This window comes from Carettochelys insculpta, chromosome 7, assembly GCF_033958435.1.
Source record: "Carettochelys insculpta isolate YL-2023 chromosome 7, ASM3395843v1, whole genome shotgun sequence".
Classification (NCBI taxonomy): domain Eukaryota; kingdom Metazoa; phylum Chordata; order Testudines; family Carettochelyidae; genus Carettochelys; species Carettochelys insculpta.
This window is the reverse complement of record NC_134143.1, coordinates 34,413,116-34,432,666: the sequence shown is the minus strand read 5'-3', so window position 1 is coordinate 34,432,666 and position 19,551 is coordinate 34,413,116. Positions and strand designations below refer to the sequence as shown.

The 19,551-nt window shown below is 41.3% G+C and overlaps 1 protein-coding gene across 4 annotated transcripts in view; it reads left to right on the top strand.

Annotated features, from left to right (window-relative positions):
• Positions 1-19,551, top strand: part of P4HA1 (prolyl 4-hydroxylase subunit alpha 1) — a 61,245-nt gene that overhangs the window by 3,123 nt on the left and 38,571 nt on the right. For all 4 annotated transcript variants that reach the window (XM_075000298.1, XM_075000297.1, XM_075000300.1 and 1 more), the window contains exons 2-7: positions 3,131-3,247; positions 4,494-4,590; positions 6,602-6,753; positions 8,699-8,836; positions 12,019-12,258; positions 17,287-17,489. In XM_075000298.1, coding sequence (XP_074856399.1) covers positions 3,160-3,247; positions 4,494-4,590; positions 6,602-6,753; positions 8,699-8,836; positions 12,019-12,258; positions 17,287-17,489 — 918 coding nt within the window. In that variant the 5' untranslated portion in view covers positions 3,131-3,159. The remainder of the gene's footprint in view (positions 1-3,130; positions 3,248-4,493; positions 4,591-6,601; positions 6,754-8,698; positions 8,837-12,018; positions 12,259-17,286; positions 17,490-19,551) is intronic.

The following is a 19,551-nucleotide window of genomic DNA, read 5'->3' as shown; positions in this document are numbered from 1 at the left end:
TGATGGACATCTGCGCTACAGCCCATTTCAAGGAAGGGGGAAACTGCATGTACAATGTGAATTTTGATGTTAATTTTATAACTTTAGACCTTAACATTGTCAATTTTAAATTGACTTTAGCTTTTAAAAACATTACTAGTGAAATGAACAGGTGTTTTTTAAAAAAAAAAAATATCCACCCTGCTGTATCTGTTTGTCACAATTGAACTGTAAGTCTCCTGGGGCAGGGACCATCTTTTTGTCCTGTTGGTAATGTGCTTTGCACAATGGGACCCTTATCTGATTGGAGGTGCCAGGTAGGAACTACAATAATCAAATGATAGGTAAGTATGAATTAAAACTGATCTTCAGTTATTTTTATGCAAATCTGTGTATACAGTAAACCCTTGAGTTATGACGAGTTTGTGTTTCTGCATCCCACATGTAATTTTAATTTTTGTGCAAGTCAAGGGGAGATGGAAACAGGTAGCAGCCTGGTTTCCTGGCTCCCCTGGGCTTACAGGAGCCTGGAAACAGCCCAGCCCAAGGGGCCAGCCTGGGACCCATCTCCCCACTGCTTGTGGGACCTGGGAAACTGACCAGGCAGCAACCTGGCTCCCAGCTCCCCTGTGCTTGCAGAGAAGGGAAAACTGAACAGGGCAGCAATTTTCCTGGTTCCAAGGAGAGGAGGGGAGCTGGGAGCTAGGCTGCCCCTAGTTCCTGGCTCTCCTCCATTGCCTGGAGCCAGGAAAGTGGCCAAGGCTTCTGCCCTGCTCAGTTTCCCAGCTCTGCGAGTGGAGGGGAGGCCTGACTTGCACAGCCACTCTTGACTGGAGTGGCTGCCACTTCTGACAGGAGCAGTTTCCCCACTCTTGTCAGGTGCGGCAATCACGTTAACCAGAGACATGCTGAATCAAATTGCTCATATCTTGAAGTTTTACTATATACACTTCAAAACTGGAATAGCTTGAGCTGACTTTTAATTTGTTTGTAATTGTCCAGCTTTGACTGCAGTAGATTCAGCTGCTTCAGTTCCAAGATAATGTCAACACACTTGCACAGAAATAACCAAATTAGTTTTAATTCACACTTCTTACATCAGTGTAATTTTTGCATGTAGACCAGTCTGAAGTAGATGAAAATGATTTTTTTTAAAAAAGTCAAATCTTACAACCCTTTCAATGATTAACATTTTGTTTTTGAAAAGCTTCACAGCTTAATATTTTCCGAATACAGCTGCTTAACATTCAAGAGTGCAGAAAAATTTTTAGAACTTCTGTATTATGATATTTATTAGCTTGGTATTTCCACTACTTGTATGAATATTCATGCTTCCAAGTTTATAATTGCCCAAATGGTATACAGTGGTTCATGAAACTCTGCTGCCTTTAAGAATTCTGCTGGTAAAGTTTTTTTTCTTAAAAGCCTCTCGTCAGTTATTTCCTATCTCAGCCTCAGTACAGTAGACCCCCTGAACTTCATGAGGAGAATGCAACCCCTGCATAAGTCAAATTTTGGGCAACTTGGGGGAGCCAGGAACCAGCTTGGCTCCTGGCTCCCCTCACAGAGCTGGGAAACTAAGGAGGGCTGCTGCCCTGATCAATTTCCCTGCTTCTGTCAGTGGGGGCAGCTGAGAGCCTGACTCTCAGCTGCTGTCCCTGACAGGACCGGGGAAAAGGCTCCTGTCAGGGGTGGAGAGAGTCAGGCTGCCACCCCTGACAAGCAGTTTCTTTGCTCCTGTCAGGGGCTGCAGTCGCTCTTGTCAAGGGTGGCATCTCGGCTGCCACCCGGACAGGAGTGGGGAAACTGACCAGTGCAGTGGTTCCGGTTAGTTTCCCCACCACTCAGCCTCCTTAATCTTAGGTACTTGCAACTTGAGTGCGCATATCTCATGAGAGGGGGGGGCCCTATTGTATTTTTTCATTTGCAGTTCTGAAGCTTGTCTCTGTTCTCTTGGGCATTACTTTTTAGATTGTGTTCATTTTTTTTTTTTTTTTTATTCCAATTTAGCAATTGGCAGGAAGGGGAGGAATTTCTGGTTTCAGCATCACAAGAATTAGCTTCCTCCTTATCTGACTTGTCTTTTTAGCATCCTCTTGTCAAGCAAGTTCATTAGAGTTATGTTTATTACTATTTTAAATGTTTGATTCTCAGCCTTCAGATGCCAGTCAGTGTAAGCACATCATAGTGTATGGTTGCAAATCCTGAATTTGATGTCCTAACAATTTTGCAGCATGTGTCAGAGGAAGGCTAATCTAGTGGATAGCGCATTAGCTTGTAATGTTTCAGTTCCTGGTTCTTCTATGGATTTTTGTAAGTCATTTAAGACTTGTCCATAAGACTTTACACAAGCGGTTTTCCAAGTACTGAGGGTGGAGACACCTTTTTGGGGGTGGGGCTAGGTGGGGCTGGGGCCAGCCCCTGTGGAGAGAGGAGGAGGGGAGTGCTCGCAGTCCTGCTCTGCCCTTGTTTCCTTTTTGGCCTCAGATGAGCTTGGATGCTGGCTGTAGCTCCACTCTGCCCCCAGCCACAGTCTGGCTCTTTGCTCATGTCTTTTCCACCCCCAGCTGCGCCTTCAGCCTCTGTTGCTGAGGAAGTCTTGGCCAGGCCGAAATGGAGAGAGGGTGTGGGCAGATTCTGTTACTGGCAAATGTGGTGTGTAACTAACTGGAAAAGTTTTGAGCACCACTGGCCTCTAGAGTAAGGTAGGACACTAATTTCAAAGCAGACAGACTACATGTGTAGGCAGACCTTTTGCCTAAATGTAAAATGCTCCTAATCGCTTCTTTTTATTGAAGTGGCACAGACTGCAGTACTGCTGAATCAGCTTAGAGGCAAAGACTGCTTTGTTAAAACAAGTCTCCTAGGTGTGTCTTCATTTTACTTAGAAAGGAGCAGTATGAATGCTGTTGGCAGAATGTTGCCAATCCTTTGGAAAGACTGCTGCTGCTGCTTTTACTGCAGCCTTGAGGGGAAAATTGCAAGAGAGGAGTGTGCTTGTAAGGAGAGAATCTTGTTTACTAGAACTGTACGTCCTTACAAATTTCAGTTGAAATGGTGTGAATAAAAACAGCTTTATCCAAAGTGTGGGTAAAATCTGCCTAAGTGCTATGGTGTCTAAAAAATCTGTTCATGACTATTTCTCTTGTAGGTGTGTGCTGAGGCAACAGCTGTTGAACTATGGCATCCATAAAGGTTTGGTGCATTTTAGTCCTGAACTTTCTGCTGGCTTATTCTTATGCCCATATGGACTTCTTCACTTCAATTGGTGAGATTTGCTTCTGTATGTGCAAGTGAATAACTCCCAGAGCTCTATCTAAGCCTCAGAGTGACTCTGCAATGATGTAATTAAAGATTGTGCTCTAATTATCATAGGTCTGTATGCAACTAAGGCTTGGCCTATGCTTGCCCCCAGCTTCAAAGGGGGCATGCTAATCAGGGCAATGGGAGATTGAAAACCGCAGCACTTCATTAGGCTAATTTTTCCCTTCATCAACTTGGAAGCTTCAAACTTCGAAGTGCTGGCATGTGTGTAGCGCCCATGCCACTTTAAAGTCCCTTTACTCCTCAAAAGTTAGTAAAGGGACTTTGAAGCAAAGGGAAAGGGACTTCGAAGTGCTTGCAGCTATACACGTGATTAACGTGCCCCCTTTTGAAGCTGGGGGCAACTGTTGACAAGCCATAAGTGTCCTGCTTTTTCTCTTTTCTTTTGGAGGGGGAACCTTTTATCATAAGCTCTGGTCTTAAAATGACAAGAGGGCAAGATACACATTGATTGCATGCTAGTAAAGGTATTGGATTCAAAACTTTAATTTGGTTAGACTGTATTTTGTAAAACTCTTGGTTAGGATGCACAGTTCCAACACTTGAAGATTCTGTCTTCCTCCTCCCACCCAATATTTTTAATGGTGTATGAAGTAGTTCTTAATATTTGAGTAAATGCTAATTTAAGTGGCTCACCTGCCTGTTTGCTATACTTCTTGCAGGATTTACTGCTTTATATATTTGTAGCTGAGAAACAATCTCATTGCAAACAAAGCAATTTAAACATACTGCTTTGTGTATCTCCATAATTTATGCCATGTTTGCTGTATATCAGATCTTTGAACAAGAGCTTACTCCTTCACGGCCTCTAATCTCTTCAAAGTGAGTCCTGAATTAGTCATAATGCTAATTTGACACTAGTCACTTCCATGACAACTGGGCTGTTGCTCTATTATAAATCTCTCCAAAGAAGGGGGAGATTATATGTGAATGCCTGTTTAATACTAAGAAAACAATGACTGGCCAAGTAAACACCTCCTTAAATGTTTTAGTTCCCAAATTTATTCCAATGGGAAATCTGTGTTTCTCAACCTCTTCGTTACTGGGGACCAGCTAGCTGCCTTCCTGAACTGTTAAGCAGACCCCAGATATCAAAGATAGTTGAAGGATGTATGGCTGAGAAACGCCACTCTAAATCATGATAAGCTGGGAGCACTGATAATAAATTGGAATCATTGTTTCCTTTCTAGGTCACATGACAGACTTAATTAACACAGAAAAGGATCTAGTGACATCACTGAAAGATTATATCAAAGCAGAAGAGAGCAAGCTGGAACAGATAAAAAAGTAAGTGTCTCTGTCTCTCTCTGGTTTTGTAACACTCATATTTAATTCACTCCACCTTCATGTATGAGGAAGTTCCTGAAGTCTGCACAAACAGAGGAATTTATTGCCCATGTGGATATAAATTTTTTTTAATTTTTTTGCAAGGTTTTGTCCTAATGAATATCTTTTGTGAAACTATAAAAGATGTTTGTGGTAAGTTCCACTAATACATTGTTTAATGTGTATGCTACACAGACATGTACATCAACCAGTTAAAAACCAAAGAGTTCAAAATTAAAACGAACATCTTGTCTTTTAAGACTTCCTGGATGCCACTCTACAACTGCAGGGTACAAGTGCATTCCACTGACTTCTGAAGTTGGGAAAATAACGGCCATCAATTTGTGTATGGATTATGGTTGGGTTTATACAGTATGCAAGCTTAGCAGGAACAATCTTGGCTTCAGCCTCCTGCTTTATAGTTGGAAGGATGGTTTGTAGCCACTTATTAACCTTAAAATTGTCATAAATAGCATTTCTGCTATCAGTTCAATGAAATCCTATTATCAGGCCTCTTTGTATTACAATGTTCGTAGAAGCTAGAAGCATTACACAGAGCAGCCTGCTCAATCACCGGTCTGGAGGAAGAGCAATGTTTGTTAATCCTGCATTTGACTGGCAAATAGTACTTCTAACTGAAGGACCAGTCTGTACTGGACATTTTTATCACCATAGCTGGGTCTTTCACAGGTGTAACAAGTCGACACCACTGAGAGATGCAGCTATGCTGATCCCTTCCCCCAGTGTAGCCAGCATTAGCCTGAAAGAGAGATTCTGCCAACCCATCTTCCATTTCTTGAGGATGTGGACTACTTATGCTGAGGGAGGATTGTCTCCCCATTGGTGCAGGTATTTTCTAAGATGAAGCCCTACATTTTATGCTCTGAGAGAAGGTTGGAGTGTGAATGTACCCATGCTCTGCTGTACAGGAAGGTCACCACAATGTGGGGCTTCTGTGGAAGAGGTTTGAAAGGGGTTTGGAGCATCTATGGGAGACATGAATACAAATTGTTTCTTTCATTTTTTTCAAATACCCAAAGCCCCATAAGGAACAGTGAGTAAACTTGCGTTTGTTTCTAAATATGAGCCCTCTTTATTGTGACGTGAGCTCATGCTAGGGTTTATGAAAGGTCCTCTGCTTTCTGCTATGGTAGACTAGAAATTCTATGGTGGTTATATGCTGTTTTAATATACATCAAATTTTATTTATGATGAATTTTGTAACAGTTCTAGTTTATTTAATTTTATTCCACATTTTTCAGTAAGCTATTGGTTTTTGTATTGAAATCAGCAGTTTGTTTAAGGGGAATCTTAGAGATTATTTTGCTGATGGATAGAAAACAGCTTCTCAAATACATATTGTAGGCTGCCTGTGAATACAGTGCTGCATCAGCTTGCAATCAGCTCTTGTAGAGGGCTTTTTTAATTTGGAACCAGGAATGCCAGGTTTTTAGTTAAGATTCTGGAGTAGAATTGTCTGGCATAGACCAGAATATATGGCCCGGAGTTGAGCATGCTCAGTGACTTCTTTCTAGAATTTAATATCCAGATACTGTTTTTCCTGTTCACTAGTAAAATGTATTGAAATTTTTCCAAAGGACACAAAAATAAAGACTTTGTATTGCACTATTCATTGCTGAGTGAAATTTACAAAGCAATTGGTTAAATTACCTATGAGGGAATTTACTTACCTTTCGTCCTATGTATTGTAGAGAAGTTCTGTTTGGGTGCATTGTGCTTTATTGTGGAAGGATTAAGCAAGAAATGCTATTTAAGGCTTATATCATGTGAGAGGAGCTGAGAGAGGATAATATTCTTGGTTTCCTGTAGAGAAACTTTGCATATAGATTGAGACAGAATCCAGTATCTTGGCTTAAAAAAGATTCATGTAGCTCCTGCCTTAGTTTTACAATACATAGGAAGGTATTTAGGTGAGGCTGTGTATTAAGCTTATTCCTACTGTATTTCATAGATGGGCAGAGAAGTTAGATCAGCTGACAACCACTGCTACAAAAGACCCAGAAGGATTCCTGGGGCACCCAGTAAATGCATTCAAGTTAATGAAACGACTTAACACTGAGTGGAGTGAGCTGGAGAATCTGGTTTTAAAGGACATGTCGGATGGTAAGACTTTGTTTTTTGTAGACCATGTGCATTGTATTGCAGTGCAAATAGTATTGCCGTCAAATGCTTTTTTGCTGAGAATATTGACTTGTAGCTTGCATGCATCATTGTTCAAATTGGATTTCTTGAATGTTTTCCATGACTTTGAGCCTCTTTTTAAAAAGTCCCTGTTTTTCTTGTATGTAGTAGTAGGCATCCTTCAGTCTACGTAGACTATGGATCGCGCCCTTTATAGTTTCAATTTAGGACTTCATTTACAGCACCTACTGTGACTATGAAGACCCATACGAGAGTGACGGTCCTTGCTGCATCTTTTGCCAGACATCCACCACATTTGCAAGTCCTTACTGTGCTTTCTGTGCGCTTGCTTCTCCTCTGCTAGCTGTCTGATCCTCATCTCGCACTACTGAAGGCCCTTGTGTAACCCCTGCCTCCATCTGCTGCGGTCATCTGCTAGTTCTTCCCAGTTGTCCAGCTCGACGTCTACCTCTCTGAGGTCTCTCTTGGAGACATCTTTGTAGCGCAACTGGGGGCGTCTGGGAGGTCTTTTGCCAGAGGCTAGCTCACCATACAGGATGTCTTTTGGAATCCTTCCATCATTCATCCTGTGGATGTGGCCAAGCCAGCGGAGCCGAAGCTGCCTGAGGAGGGTGTGCATGGTTGGGATTCCAGCTTGCTCGAGGACAGTGGTGTTGGTCACTCTGTCCTTCCATGATATTCCAAGGATTCGCCTGAGGCAGCGCAAGTTGGAGACGTTCAGCCTCTTTTCCTGGCGGGCATAGAGGGTCCAAGTCTCACTGCCATAAAGGAGGGTGCTGAGGATGCTGGAAATGTTTCCTTTGACCTCTGAGGACAGACCTTACAGTCTACTGCAGATGTTGATTCTAGTGGCAGCCATTGTGGCCTTCAGTTAACTGTAAGGTCTAGTGTATGTAAAGGCTCAGTAATATTGAAATCCTCAAATCCTTGATTTAAAGACATTAAAGATTCACCATTTTACTCTGTTTCAAACCAGCAAGCAACCACTGCCTGATGCTGCTGAGGTACGTGAAAACTCCCCAGGGCGTTTGCCGGGCTGACTTGGGGTGGAACAGAGATGGAGCCGGTCTGTGGTTGTTTCATGTGTCTGATTTCTCTGACTCCTGTCCCATTTTGAAATAGTATATGAGGTCTCCATTGTGCTAGCTTACAGCCCTTACATTTACTTTATACACTTCATCATCCTAAAACAATTCTTCTTTTCCTCAACCATCCCCAAAACAGCATGGAAATAAAAAAAAAATGAATTGGAGGACTAAAATTCTGAAGCATACTCTAGTCTTGCATAGATTTCCCGTATAAACTTCAATTTTAAAAGGCATTTTTCAACATACTTAAGTGTGAAATCGGTAGTAGTAACTCTTTCAATATGCTTGCTGGAACAGTATCCCTGATCTTGCCTCAAAGTTGGTACAGCATAGATCATAAGTCATTGGTTTTTTTTTGGTTTTTTTTTTTCCCCGTTACTATGTTATCACCAGCCATTTCCATGGTATTTCATATGATTTCTTTGGAAGAAGAGTTTTAGCAACTGACAAACTTAATTATCCTTATCTTTGAACTTGTGGCTTGGTTATTTTTATAAAGATGCTGTCATGGTTTGTCTTGTGTGTGTGACTTGTTTTGTTGGCCTGTAGGGAAACTGATGAAATTATATCGAAAAATCCAAAGAGGTGCATTGTTAACATATTACTGCTTGATACAGAAAGCTTACATTGATTTATCTAGTCCTTGCAAAAGCTACCCCTTTTGGGTGGAACATTTGATGCTAATAACGGCCTGCAGTGAGAGGCTGGCTTTCACCCCCCTTGTGTAGGGGATAGTTAATTGTAAGTGGCTTTTGATGAAACTTCAAAACAAGCAACTCCTATTCCTCTTCTCTCTCCCCTCCTCACCTGCCTCCCAGGCTTCATCTCTAATATGACTATACAACGCCAGTATTTTCCTAATGATGAAGATCAGGCTGGTGCAGCCAAAGCTCTCCTACGGCTCCAGGATACCTACAATTTAGACACAGATACACTTTCAAGGGGGAATCTTCCAGGTAATAAGCATCTATATTTAGTCTGTAATTGCACAGCAATTTTTCCAAACTGTCTACATTGTAAACCTTTTTTAGTGGTCTTGACTTAATTCATGTTTGTAGAATACATAGCATTTTGTTAACAATTAAAATCCAGGCTTCCTTACTCTTCAGCTAGTGCATGGTTATATAAACTTGTGATGTGGTCCATGTTAACTGAATGGTTGCAGGGAGTTGCAAGTAACATCTCCCTCTGTCAGCTTATACCCTAGAACAAGGGTGATCAAACTTTTTTTTGCATTGGGGCTCCCTTTTTGTCCCTGCAGTTAGCTGGGGGGCCCCCCCCAACTGAAAAGGAAGCTGGCTCTCTGCTGGCAGAGAGGCAGGCAGTGCAGCTCATGAGCACAGTGCTGTGCACGGAAGCCATGGTGAAGGCAGCAGAGGGCCCTTGTGAGGGAAGGGGCAGCAGATTGTACTGCACCCCTCTTGAAATTTCACTCCGCACCACCGTACACTCTTACAGTGCCCATTTCATCTGATATCTTAGCATTCCTTTAGATTTTCAGCAAAAAAAACTGCTGCGGGGATGTGCTGAACCACTGTCACGGCAAATGTCTTCCGAGGTTCACTGTTTAGGTATGTTGGACTTCCCCTCAGTACTTTGGCAGTTGGACTGTTGCAGTTGTTTTTCTTAATCTTTTTTTTTCCCCCCCTTCCTCTGCTGGCATGACCCTGTGCTTGGGTTCAGAATGGCATAAACTCAGATTTATGCAGAGAGCTAGTTAACCTTCATGCGTAGAAAGAATAAGTATCAAGTAGTTTATTTTTGGCTGCTTAGGGAGAAAGTTGTCTTTGCTGAAGCAAGGTTAGTTGCTCAATACGTACAGTTGAATGTGAGGTTTCCATTATAAAGCCACTTCATGCCCTCTCTCAAAATACCACAGAATTTCCACACTTGGCTGGATAAATATTATTTGAATGCAGGCCTTTAACTTAATGGCTTGTATACAAAACTGAGTGAGGAAACAAACTGTTCTAACAAATAGTTACAATACGCCAGTTTTTGTTTAAAATATACCCGTCTCCATTTATTAGAGTATTTCATGCTGCTGAAGGAAAAAACAGTAGGAATTAAATTATTTTTTGTTCCATTTAAATGTTGTAATCAGCGAGCTGTATTTTGGAAATTTTGTATCTGCAAGTGTGCAGCGGACTTCATGTTAGTAAAAAGATGACTATTGTACAGGTCCCCCACTACTCCCCCATGAAAAGGACTGTGTTTTACTGCAGGGAGAGGGTGTGAGAATTTTAAAATTTAAGTGACCTAGGATTGTCTAAATGTATGGTAGAACCCAGATTATCTGACAACCAGATGGTCAGATAACTGGAAATGTTTGGGGGGGCAGGGGGGTGGAGGGGACAGGTGCTGGAGGAGCAATTATCTGATAACTCCTCCCCCACCCCCCTGGGGTTATCTAACAGTCTGTTTTGTCCCACATTCCTTTGCTCCCCTAGCCCAGCAGCAGCCCACCTGTTGGGCTGCGGGAGTGGGGTGGTGTCAGATAAAAATGGAATGTTGGGTAACTGGGGATTGAATAATCAGGTTGTACTATACATATATTGAGAAAAAGGGAACATATGGAAAAAGTACATAAATACTTGCACGTACACAAAGATGAGTAAAATGTTAAACATTTTTTAAACAGCGGGAAAAGCCAGCTTGTCCCTGGTGAAGAGAAGTGCAAGTTCCTAACTTTCTGTACAGGTTCTCTCTCCCCAAAATAGTCCTTTAGCAACTGGGAGACAAATGAGTCCTGCACAATCCATGCTCTGTTTTCACAAACTCATGTTCAGATACATAGTAATAAAACTGGAGGAGATTGGATTGATATATCTCAAATTTCAAATATTCATAATTTTGTTTTGTTAATCTGATCTTAAATAGCAAAGGGTTTTTTTTTTTTAAAGCCCTTGGATTTTTATCAATTGTTCAAGAACTTGTGTATTTATGGACCATAGTCCACTATCTTTCTGAGACCCAAGCACACATAGGCCAAATTGTGCCCTGCTCAGTGGTATAATTCTGCTTTTTAATAGTATGATATAATTGCTGATAATTTCTGTGTTCGGCCTGGAAGTAAAATTCTATGGTTTTTCTATTCTCCAGGGGTAATTGAATTCAAAATCTAGCATTTTGCTAGTTTTGGTCACTAATTGTCTCCTGTAGAATTTTCAGTCACTTAGTGTTCAGTTTTATGCCCATAGCCTCTTCACTTTTTGGTTTTTTGTTTTTTTTTTTAATTTATTTATTTATTTATTTATTTTAATCTTCTGCCTTTCAGGCCTTGCAGGTTTTTTTTAAACTGGTATTAAGCAGTTGCTGTGCGGCTAAAAAAAAACTTTCTGCTCTCGTCCTTTTAGCAGGTTAGTTTCTCAGGGCTTGTCTTCCCCAGGAAAATTAAGTTATTAAAACATTATCTTGACAAGCTGAAGAGCAAATTCAGAAGCTGCAGAATAGGGGGAAAACAAATCCACAATTTGTCCATGACTTTTACTTCAGGTGTGAAAGAAAAGCAGTTGAGCTGATTCCAAGAAAGATACAGTATTTTTCTGTAGTGTGTTTTACTCCACCCTGTTTTTCCAGTATATTTGCCATTCATCTTATATAAGACAGTGTGCTTCTTCAGTGGGCCTTGGATTATAGAGTTAAAAATAGGAACCAGTAATTTACTTTCAAAGATCTCGTATTAAAACTTCAAATAGAGGCCATTTGAAGACTCTGCTTCTAAAATGAGTTGCTTCAAAACCTTTGTCAGATGTACAGTTGATGATTATCATACTTGTGCAGCTTTCCCTCCATCTACTTGCCAGTTGTTGGGGGAAGTGCACAGTCAAGTTTTCAAAGAAATAAAATATATAGGGAAAGTGTCTAACCCAGGCTCTAAGACTCATTCTTGAACAGTTTTTATAACTATTTGGAACAAAAGAAAATTGCTTCTGCAAAATGCTTTGAGTCATAACATTTGTCAGTGACTAGTCGGTAGAACTTTGCATCTAAAATCATACGCGTTTGTGGATTAGATGTGACAACTGAAGAAATTCAGGGTTTTTGTTGACATTTTCTTCTTCCCTTCAGAACGCAGGTGTGCAGTTCAAAATATTTCAAATTCTACATACCTTTATCTGTTTCTTGCTTTCTATAGGTGTAAAGCACAAGTCTTTTTTAACGGCCGAAGACTGCTTTGAATTGGGCAAGATTGCATATACTGAGGCAGACTACTACCATACTGAGCTATGGATGGAGCAAGCTCTGAAACAGCTTGATAATGGAGAAGTATCGACTGTTGACAAAGTCTCCATTCTAGATTATTTGAGTTATGCTGTGTATCAGCAGGGGGACCTGAATAAAGCAATGATGCTCACCAAGCGACTTCTTGAACTGGGTATGTTAAGATCATCATGGCAAAACTGGTATGGGACTTCTCTGATTATAACAGGGTTTTTTTGTTATGGTCAGTAGATGACTTTTGCAGAGTAACGGGGTGGCTGCTTCTGTCGTATGGAGGGTGAAGGTGTCTATCAAGCAGTTATGTTTATTGAAAGTTGATGGAAAATCTCTACCATTCTCTGAAAAATAGTGGATGCAAGGATGGTATGGATCAATATGGGAAGTTTGGGAATAGATCTGCAAAATGGTGCCAATATTGAAGGATCTGCATCAAACCAACTGCCTATGGTACAGCTGAATTTTTGGTTGGGAGTTTGCACTTGAGGGACTAGTCATTTCTGTTTTGGCCTACATTAGCCTAAATTATACTCCTTGTATAAACTTGCTGTCAAGTAGGGTAAATGGGGGACGTTAACTTTATCTTAGAAGAAGGGGCAAATACTTCTGGTAGAACTTGGCAATTCGCACTAGGTTGTGAGCGCTTCTTCTGGCATGGACTTTCTTCCTGTGTGGGTCTACAACGTCTTGTGAAGTGGAGAACTGATTGTCATTGAAGCAGTTAGGTGCTGCTTCAATGCAAATAATTATAAGGTACTCAAAATTACTAGCATATTTCTCCAAAACCCTTAACAGGACTTATAAAATTGACCTCAGACATGCTGTATACTTACTTTTTGGTATTCAAAGTCACAATGTATAAATGGATTTGGGCCTTTCATAACCACAAAATTGTGTGGGTTAAAATTGATTATTGCATTAGTTTTATGTAGGGCTCTCGAGATGAGAAATTGTGTGTAATCACACTGTAAAACTATTTTTAAAAATAAATTAGCCTTTATGGCTTGGGGGAGTGGGGGAAATGAACACAGGAACTCAAAAGGGACCAGAACCCAGTAAGCAAACAATATCCAAGTTTTATTTATTGACAGATCTCCTGATTTGCAAATCAAATCATTCCCCCACCCTCTAGGTGTTTGAATGCTTGGAGTGAGCAATACAGCAGGTGGAGCAGCGTCTGTTTTGCCCAATGTGCACAGGATTTCCTACAAATGCTAATTCTACAATGAGATCTGCCCCTCTAGACCCATGTAGAGTCTTAACATTGGGGAAAAAGGCATCCACAAGAGCCATTCTCATGGCAGGACCAGGATTTTATTTCGTATTGTGCCTCTGCCAGAAGCCAGTTTCTGACTGAAACTGGTCGTTCTCCATGCTGGCTGGTTCAATGTATGAAGAGAGATTTCTACCTGGGAGCTGTCAGCCTGTGACCTGAAGCATAATATTCCATTAGCCCTATGATCTGAAGAAGTGGTTCTATCCCACAAAAGCTCACCACCTAATATATCATTTTTAGTCTTTAAAGTGCTACTGGACTGCTTTTTTTTTTTTTTTTTTTAAAACTGGTTATTGGTATGCTCCAGGCCTTTTGGCAAAAATGTAATCAAAACCTTTGTTTGAGAATTCTCTCTAGCTCCCAAGGTAATATGTGTCAGAGGTAGCTGTGTTAGTCTGTAGCTTCGAGAACAACAAGAAGTCTTGTGGCACCTTTATAGACTAACATATTTTGGAGATATTGGAAAAATATTGGTTAGCCTATAAGGCGCCACAAGACTTCTTGTTCTCAAGGTAATATCGTGCACCTTCCCTGAAATTAGTCACATTCTGCAAGCGAGCAGTTTTCCAAGAGCTAATTCCAGCACCTCCACCCTTTTTAGCCCCTCTGCCCCTCCTCTAGTACCTAGTAAATTACTTTCTAATCAATACAAACTTGCTAGTCTTTGTCAAAAACAAAAAGCAGTCAAGTAGCACTTTAGGCTTCCTCTCTGTTGCTAGTCTTTAAAGTGCTACTTGACTGCTTTTGTTTGTTACTGGGAGGTAAAGTGCAGGTGCAAGTCAAAGGCTTGCAAAATTAGCATGTAAATGGTCTAAGGGAATCCAAAGCAATCTCTCTGTTTTGGATTACAACAGCTTCAGGCATTGGCAGTAAAAGTAGAGTTGTCGATTAACAAGTGCTAATCCATCTTAATTTTTTAAGGTGTTAAATCTGCCTTGATAATCCCCGGAATAGGGAGCAGATGTCCTGAGAGTTGAGACTCGCTGATCCTCGGTCCCTTTAAGAAGGGCGACAAGTCAGGCTGTGGAAACTATCATGGCATCTCTCTCCTGGCAACTGCAGGGAAAAGCTTAGTGCAAATCCTCTCAGACTCCTGTTGAGAAATTCTCCCAGAATCCCGTTTTAGCTTCCAGTCATTCCAAGGAAAAGCAGATGTGATCTTTAATGTCTGGGAACGACAAGAGGAAATGTTGTGAATAAAACCAAAGCCTTACACATGAGTTTCTTAAACCTAACTAAAGCATGGGAATCAATCCCTCATAGTGCTCTGTGGACCATCCTCTCAGAAACTGGCTGCCCCCAAAAATTCGTTAGCCTTTTTTTTTAAGGCTGCTTTATGACATGTCTGGCACAGTGTAGAGCAACAGCAGATCATAAACAACCCTTTTGAGGTTAAAACAGGGGTCAAACAAGTCTGTCATGGCCTCATCACTGTTCTGTATCCTCATCCCCATGACCCTTCACCTCATGGATGGTAAGCTTCCACATGGTGTGAAGATTGTCTATAGAAGGAACAAAAAGCTTTTCAATCTCAGGAGACTGAAAGCTAAAAGCAGGACTCCATGATCTTCATCATGGAGCACCAATATGTGGATGCCATGGTTGCTGCTTTTTCTTCCAGAGCCCTTCAGACCATCTTGAGTGCCTTCATCAAAGCATACAAGAATTTTGGCCTCACTTGGAATATCAAAAAGATGAAGGTGCTCCACCAGCCCTTGCAGCTGGGACAATCATACCCTCTATTGAAGTCAAGAAAGAACCGCTGAAAAAGCGGAGCATTTCCCATAGCTTGGAAGTCCTCTTCCCCTAAAGTTGACACTGTAGAAATCCACCATTGTCTGAGCCATGCAAGCACTGCTTTTGCCCGCCTGAGGTAAAGGGCCCCTGAAAACTGGGGCATCTATCTCAAGACAAAGCTGCTTGTGTGCTGTGCAGTGGTAATTCCAATGCTATGTACGCATGCAGAAGCTGCCCGACATAAGGGCATTCTTTGAAGGCACTTGAATAATATCAGCACTGCCTCAGGAGAATCCCAAATTCCTCTTGAGAGGATAGACGCATGAACACAAGTGTCCTGGAAGAGTCCAGTATGAGCAGTATTGACTTCACTGTCATTCACCAACAACCTTTGTTGGACTGGTCATATGGTTCAGATGTCTGATCAGCACCTTCCAAAACACACATGGTTTTCTGAGTTGGAGGAATGATGGAGTATTGTGGGGACCAAAGGAAGTGATATAGGGGATGTGCTAAAGGCACATAAGTGTGGCATTGGTGTCGAGACTTGGGAGAACTTTGCCCACGCTGTTCCCCAGGGGAGAACTGTAATCTGTGAGGAGGTGGCACAATGTCAGAAGTCCTATTGCAGTGCAGATGAGAAGTGGAGAGGAAAAGACGAGGAAAAGCTGCCCCATGTCTCTCCAACAGCAACCAACACCTGCCCCTTCTGTGATCAGTCCAATTCTGGAGAAAAAGGTCTTATCAGCCATCAATGGACTCGCAGATAGGAGGTTGATAAAGGAGTCCTACTCATTGAGTGACCATCGAGAATCCCAGGCAATAATGCATGTTGACTGCCCTATTTTCATGTTAACTTGAGGCAGTCCTATGTTTCATTGACAAGATAAGCATGCAGTCACTCGCATAATCTTACTGAAGTTATATTATATAGTAGTAGAGTTCAGTTCCAGCGCACTATATAAAAATAGCGGCTAGCTCAACACTTGATCTCTTTTTGGAGATCCTTTCCATCTAATTACGCACACTGCTCTCATTGTCTGTAGTATCCAAACATCATTTTCAAAGTTTGTTTAAAAACTAGTTTTACCATCTTTTTATTCCTTAGGGAATGCCTTCATTAAGGGGAAGGTTTACCCTGCAGTGGTCAATCTCCAGAGTTAGGGTTATCTTAAATCGAACTTACAGGTTGCCTTTGTCGGCATCCATATTCCCAACCCTTGTTAGGAGTAAGGGAAGTTGATGGGAGCAAATGTTCCCATTGATTTCCCTTGGAGATTGTTCAGAAGCCTGAATTAAGGTACGCTGGCTCCAGCTACATAACTAACATTGCTACTTAATTCAACCTTCCACTGTAGTTTAGACCTGCACTTAGTTATACAGTCAGTATAGCTTCAGCGTCCCATAGATGAATTTCATTCTTTCATGTACATAAACAGCATTGTTTAAACTGAGCTCAGAATGCAGGATCTTGAGTCTGCAGACCTGACACTTCTTTTTAAAAATAATTGCAAACTGAGAACTTCATGTGACATCACCAAAACATATCGTATAAAATCCAGTAACGGCATGCCTTGTGATATTTAGGTGGCATTTTATTCATTTTTACCAGTGCAGTATGAGTGCCTAAAAGATGTTTTAATGTTAATTTTGAATTAATTCTTTCACAGCAGTAAAACCCCTTCATGAGCTGGAGAGCTGAGCTGGCAAAGTTTAAGTAGCAGTGTTAGCAGATATATGGACAGGAAAAACTAAAACTGTCTCTGTCCTAGCTCTCCCTATTGGCTTTACTGGTGGGACAGTACCACGTATTTTTTCACACGGTGTCGCTATTTCTCTTGACTTCCCCTCAGTTCTTGCAGGTGCTCTCCCCTGTGACACAGTGGCAGGAATCAGTTTCTTGGACTCTGTCAGTTAAGATAAGCTTTCCCATACCTGTTCCCATCCCTTTTACGACAAGGAAAACACAGAATCATCTTTTTGAGTGGGTCATGCTTTTAACTATAATATATGTCCTGATATTAACCATGCAAACATGATGGCTCATCTAACTTTAACAACTTCCGACCCAGAATGAATAGTGTTTTTCAAGGAGCTACTTTTATATGCACTTTGAGGTTGATTCCTACAAGTTGCAAACTTACCTGTGGTTCCATTTTTCTTCTCCATTAGATCCTGAACATCAAAGAGCAAATGGTAACTTAAAATACTTCGAATATATCATGTCTAAAGAAAAAGAAGCAAATAAGTCTACCAGTGAAACAGATAGCCAGACTGACGAGGAAATAAAGACTGAAAAGAAGAAACCAAGCAAAGATTACCTGCCAGAGAGACAGAAGTATGAAATGCTGTGCCGTGGAGAGGGTATCAAAATGGTAAAGTGGACTACACCTGTCGGTTTTTGTTTTTGTTCAGTCTACAATACCAGCCATGCAAGACTCACTCAGAGGCATCGGCAAGTTCTGCCATTCAGGAAGATCAGTCAGTTGCAGGGATGAACTGGCACACATTTAGAAAACTGTTTTTTCCTTCTCACTCCTGTCCTCCTGGTGCCTTATGTTTTAACGCATTTTTAATGAACGTTTGCAAGAAGTTTGTATGCAGCTTGAATATAAAATCATGGTAGCAATAGGACAAGTATAGATGCTGCACCATCCCTCTCCATTTCCTCTACCATGCATCTATGAATGAAGAAACAGTAAACTGTGCATAAGGATGCTGCCCACAGATTTATTGCAAGTGTATTTTACTACCACTTAGAACAGAGAGAGAGAAATTAAGGGTATTTCATTACAACAAGGCTTCATTATTACACACAGTACTCAACCTTCTTCATTTTTAAGACTACAGATTAGGAAGTTAATGTTTGCTGTAAGATGTCCAATATTAAGCTAGCATGGCTTCCTAAACCAAATGAGGAGGCTAAAGTACCAGTAGGCACAGGGAAAGTGAAGTTACTATTTTGTTGCTCTTAAAATGAGACAGTCTGCTGCTCATCATGACACTGAATGAATAGTCTCTTTGGCAACACATCTGCAATGAAATAAGCTAAGCAGTTTGCATGGTGTATTTCAAGTGTAGTTCAAAACAGGCTGTTTCGGCATTTGGCACTGTCTAAACAGTGCGAAATGTAGAAATAAAGCACTATTTTGAGGCATCCCATTCTCCTCCTGCACAGAGGACTACAGAGATGCTGAAATAGCATTCCTGTTACTTGGGGAAAAATATCTTGAAATAACAGGCATGTTTCAAGATATGGAGCTCTGCCATACAGACATAGCTCTTCGCTGCTCTTTGAAGTGCCTATGAATTTATTCATCTTAGCTTTCTAAGAGGTGCTGGTGGATACCTTTCAGATCTTTTGTGTAAATAGTAACAAGTCCTGTGGCACCTTATAGACCAACAGACTATAAAGTGCTACAGGACTTCTTGTTTTTGAAGCTAGACTAAATCTGGTACATCTGATACTTGTCTAAATGGTCTTCAGCTGTCACTGTTTAGGAACTAGAGGGTTGAGCTCATCATTTCTAATTCAATTGTGTAAAATTTTTCTTTGACCTTCAGTTGAAACCATTTTTAATTTAACATTTAATTTTTGCAGAACTTAATATTTGTTGGACCACCCCTGCCCCCTGAATGTCTGCACTGCATAGTCTACCTGGGGCCTTTCCCAGCCTTTCCTGCTGCCCATATTGGGTTTGCAGGTGCTTTAAACCTAGGGTAGGTTATTTCAGCTACGAGTATAGATTAGAATTCAGGCTCCTCCTCAAGTCAGGCAGGAACCCACTTAGTTTGCAGTAAGAATTCAGGCTAAGCCATTCAAGTTCCTATAGTTGTAATACCCTTCACACCATTCCACCCAAAAGGTAATTCTCCTGTAATTGGCAGGAAGAGAATCATAGATAACACAGAACAATGATCTGCTTCTAGGTACATAGGTTAATGGGGAATCAGTCATAACATCAGTGGTAGTGCTTTGCAGTGTGGATGTTTGAAATGCCGATATAGAAACAGTGTCTTCTCTTTTTGTGCCAGTATTTACCAGCACCTGGCAGCCCCAGCTGCAGGATCCCTGGCCAGGTGGTGGGGGTCACTGGCAGCCACGCAACAGGGAGCTGGCTGGTGCGCAAAAGCCCAGGCAGCAGCCCTAGCCCACCTAGAATTGTCGCTGGCTGGCCAGGGGACGCGGAGTTGACTGAGTACCGGCTTCTTTTCTACCAATAAATAAAACCACCCCATTGTGAATATTGGCAAGAACGCCAAGAGAGTAAGTGGTCAGACTTAGATGGTGTGAGTATACAATATGTAGCCATACTGGTTGGGTGACATTAGGGTGAATTCTGTCATTTTTGTGTGTAATTGTTTAGCATGAGGAAGCACTAATGATTTATGTGAGAAACTTGCAGTTGTCAACCAATTATGAAATTTTATGGTTAG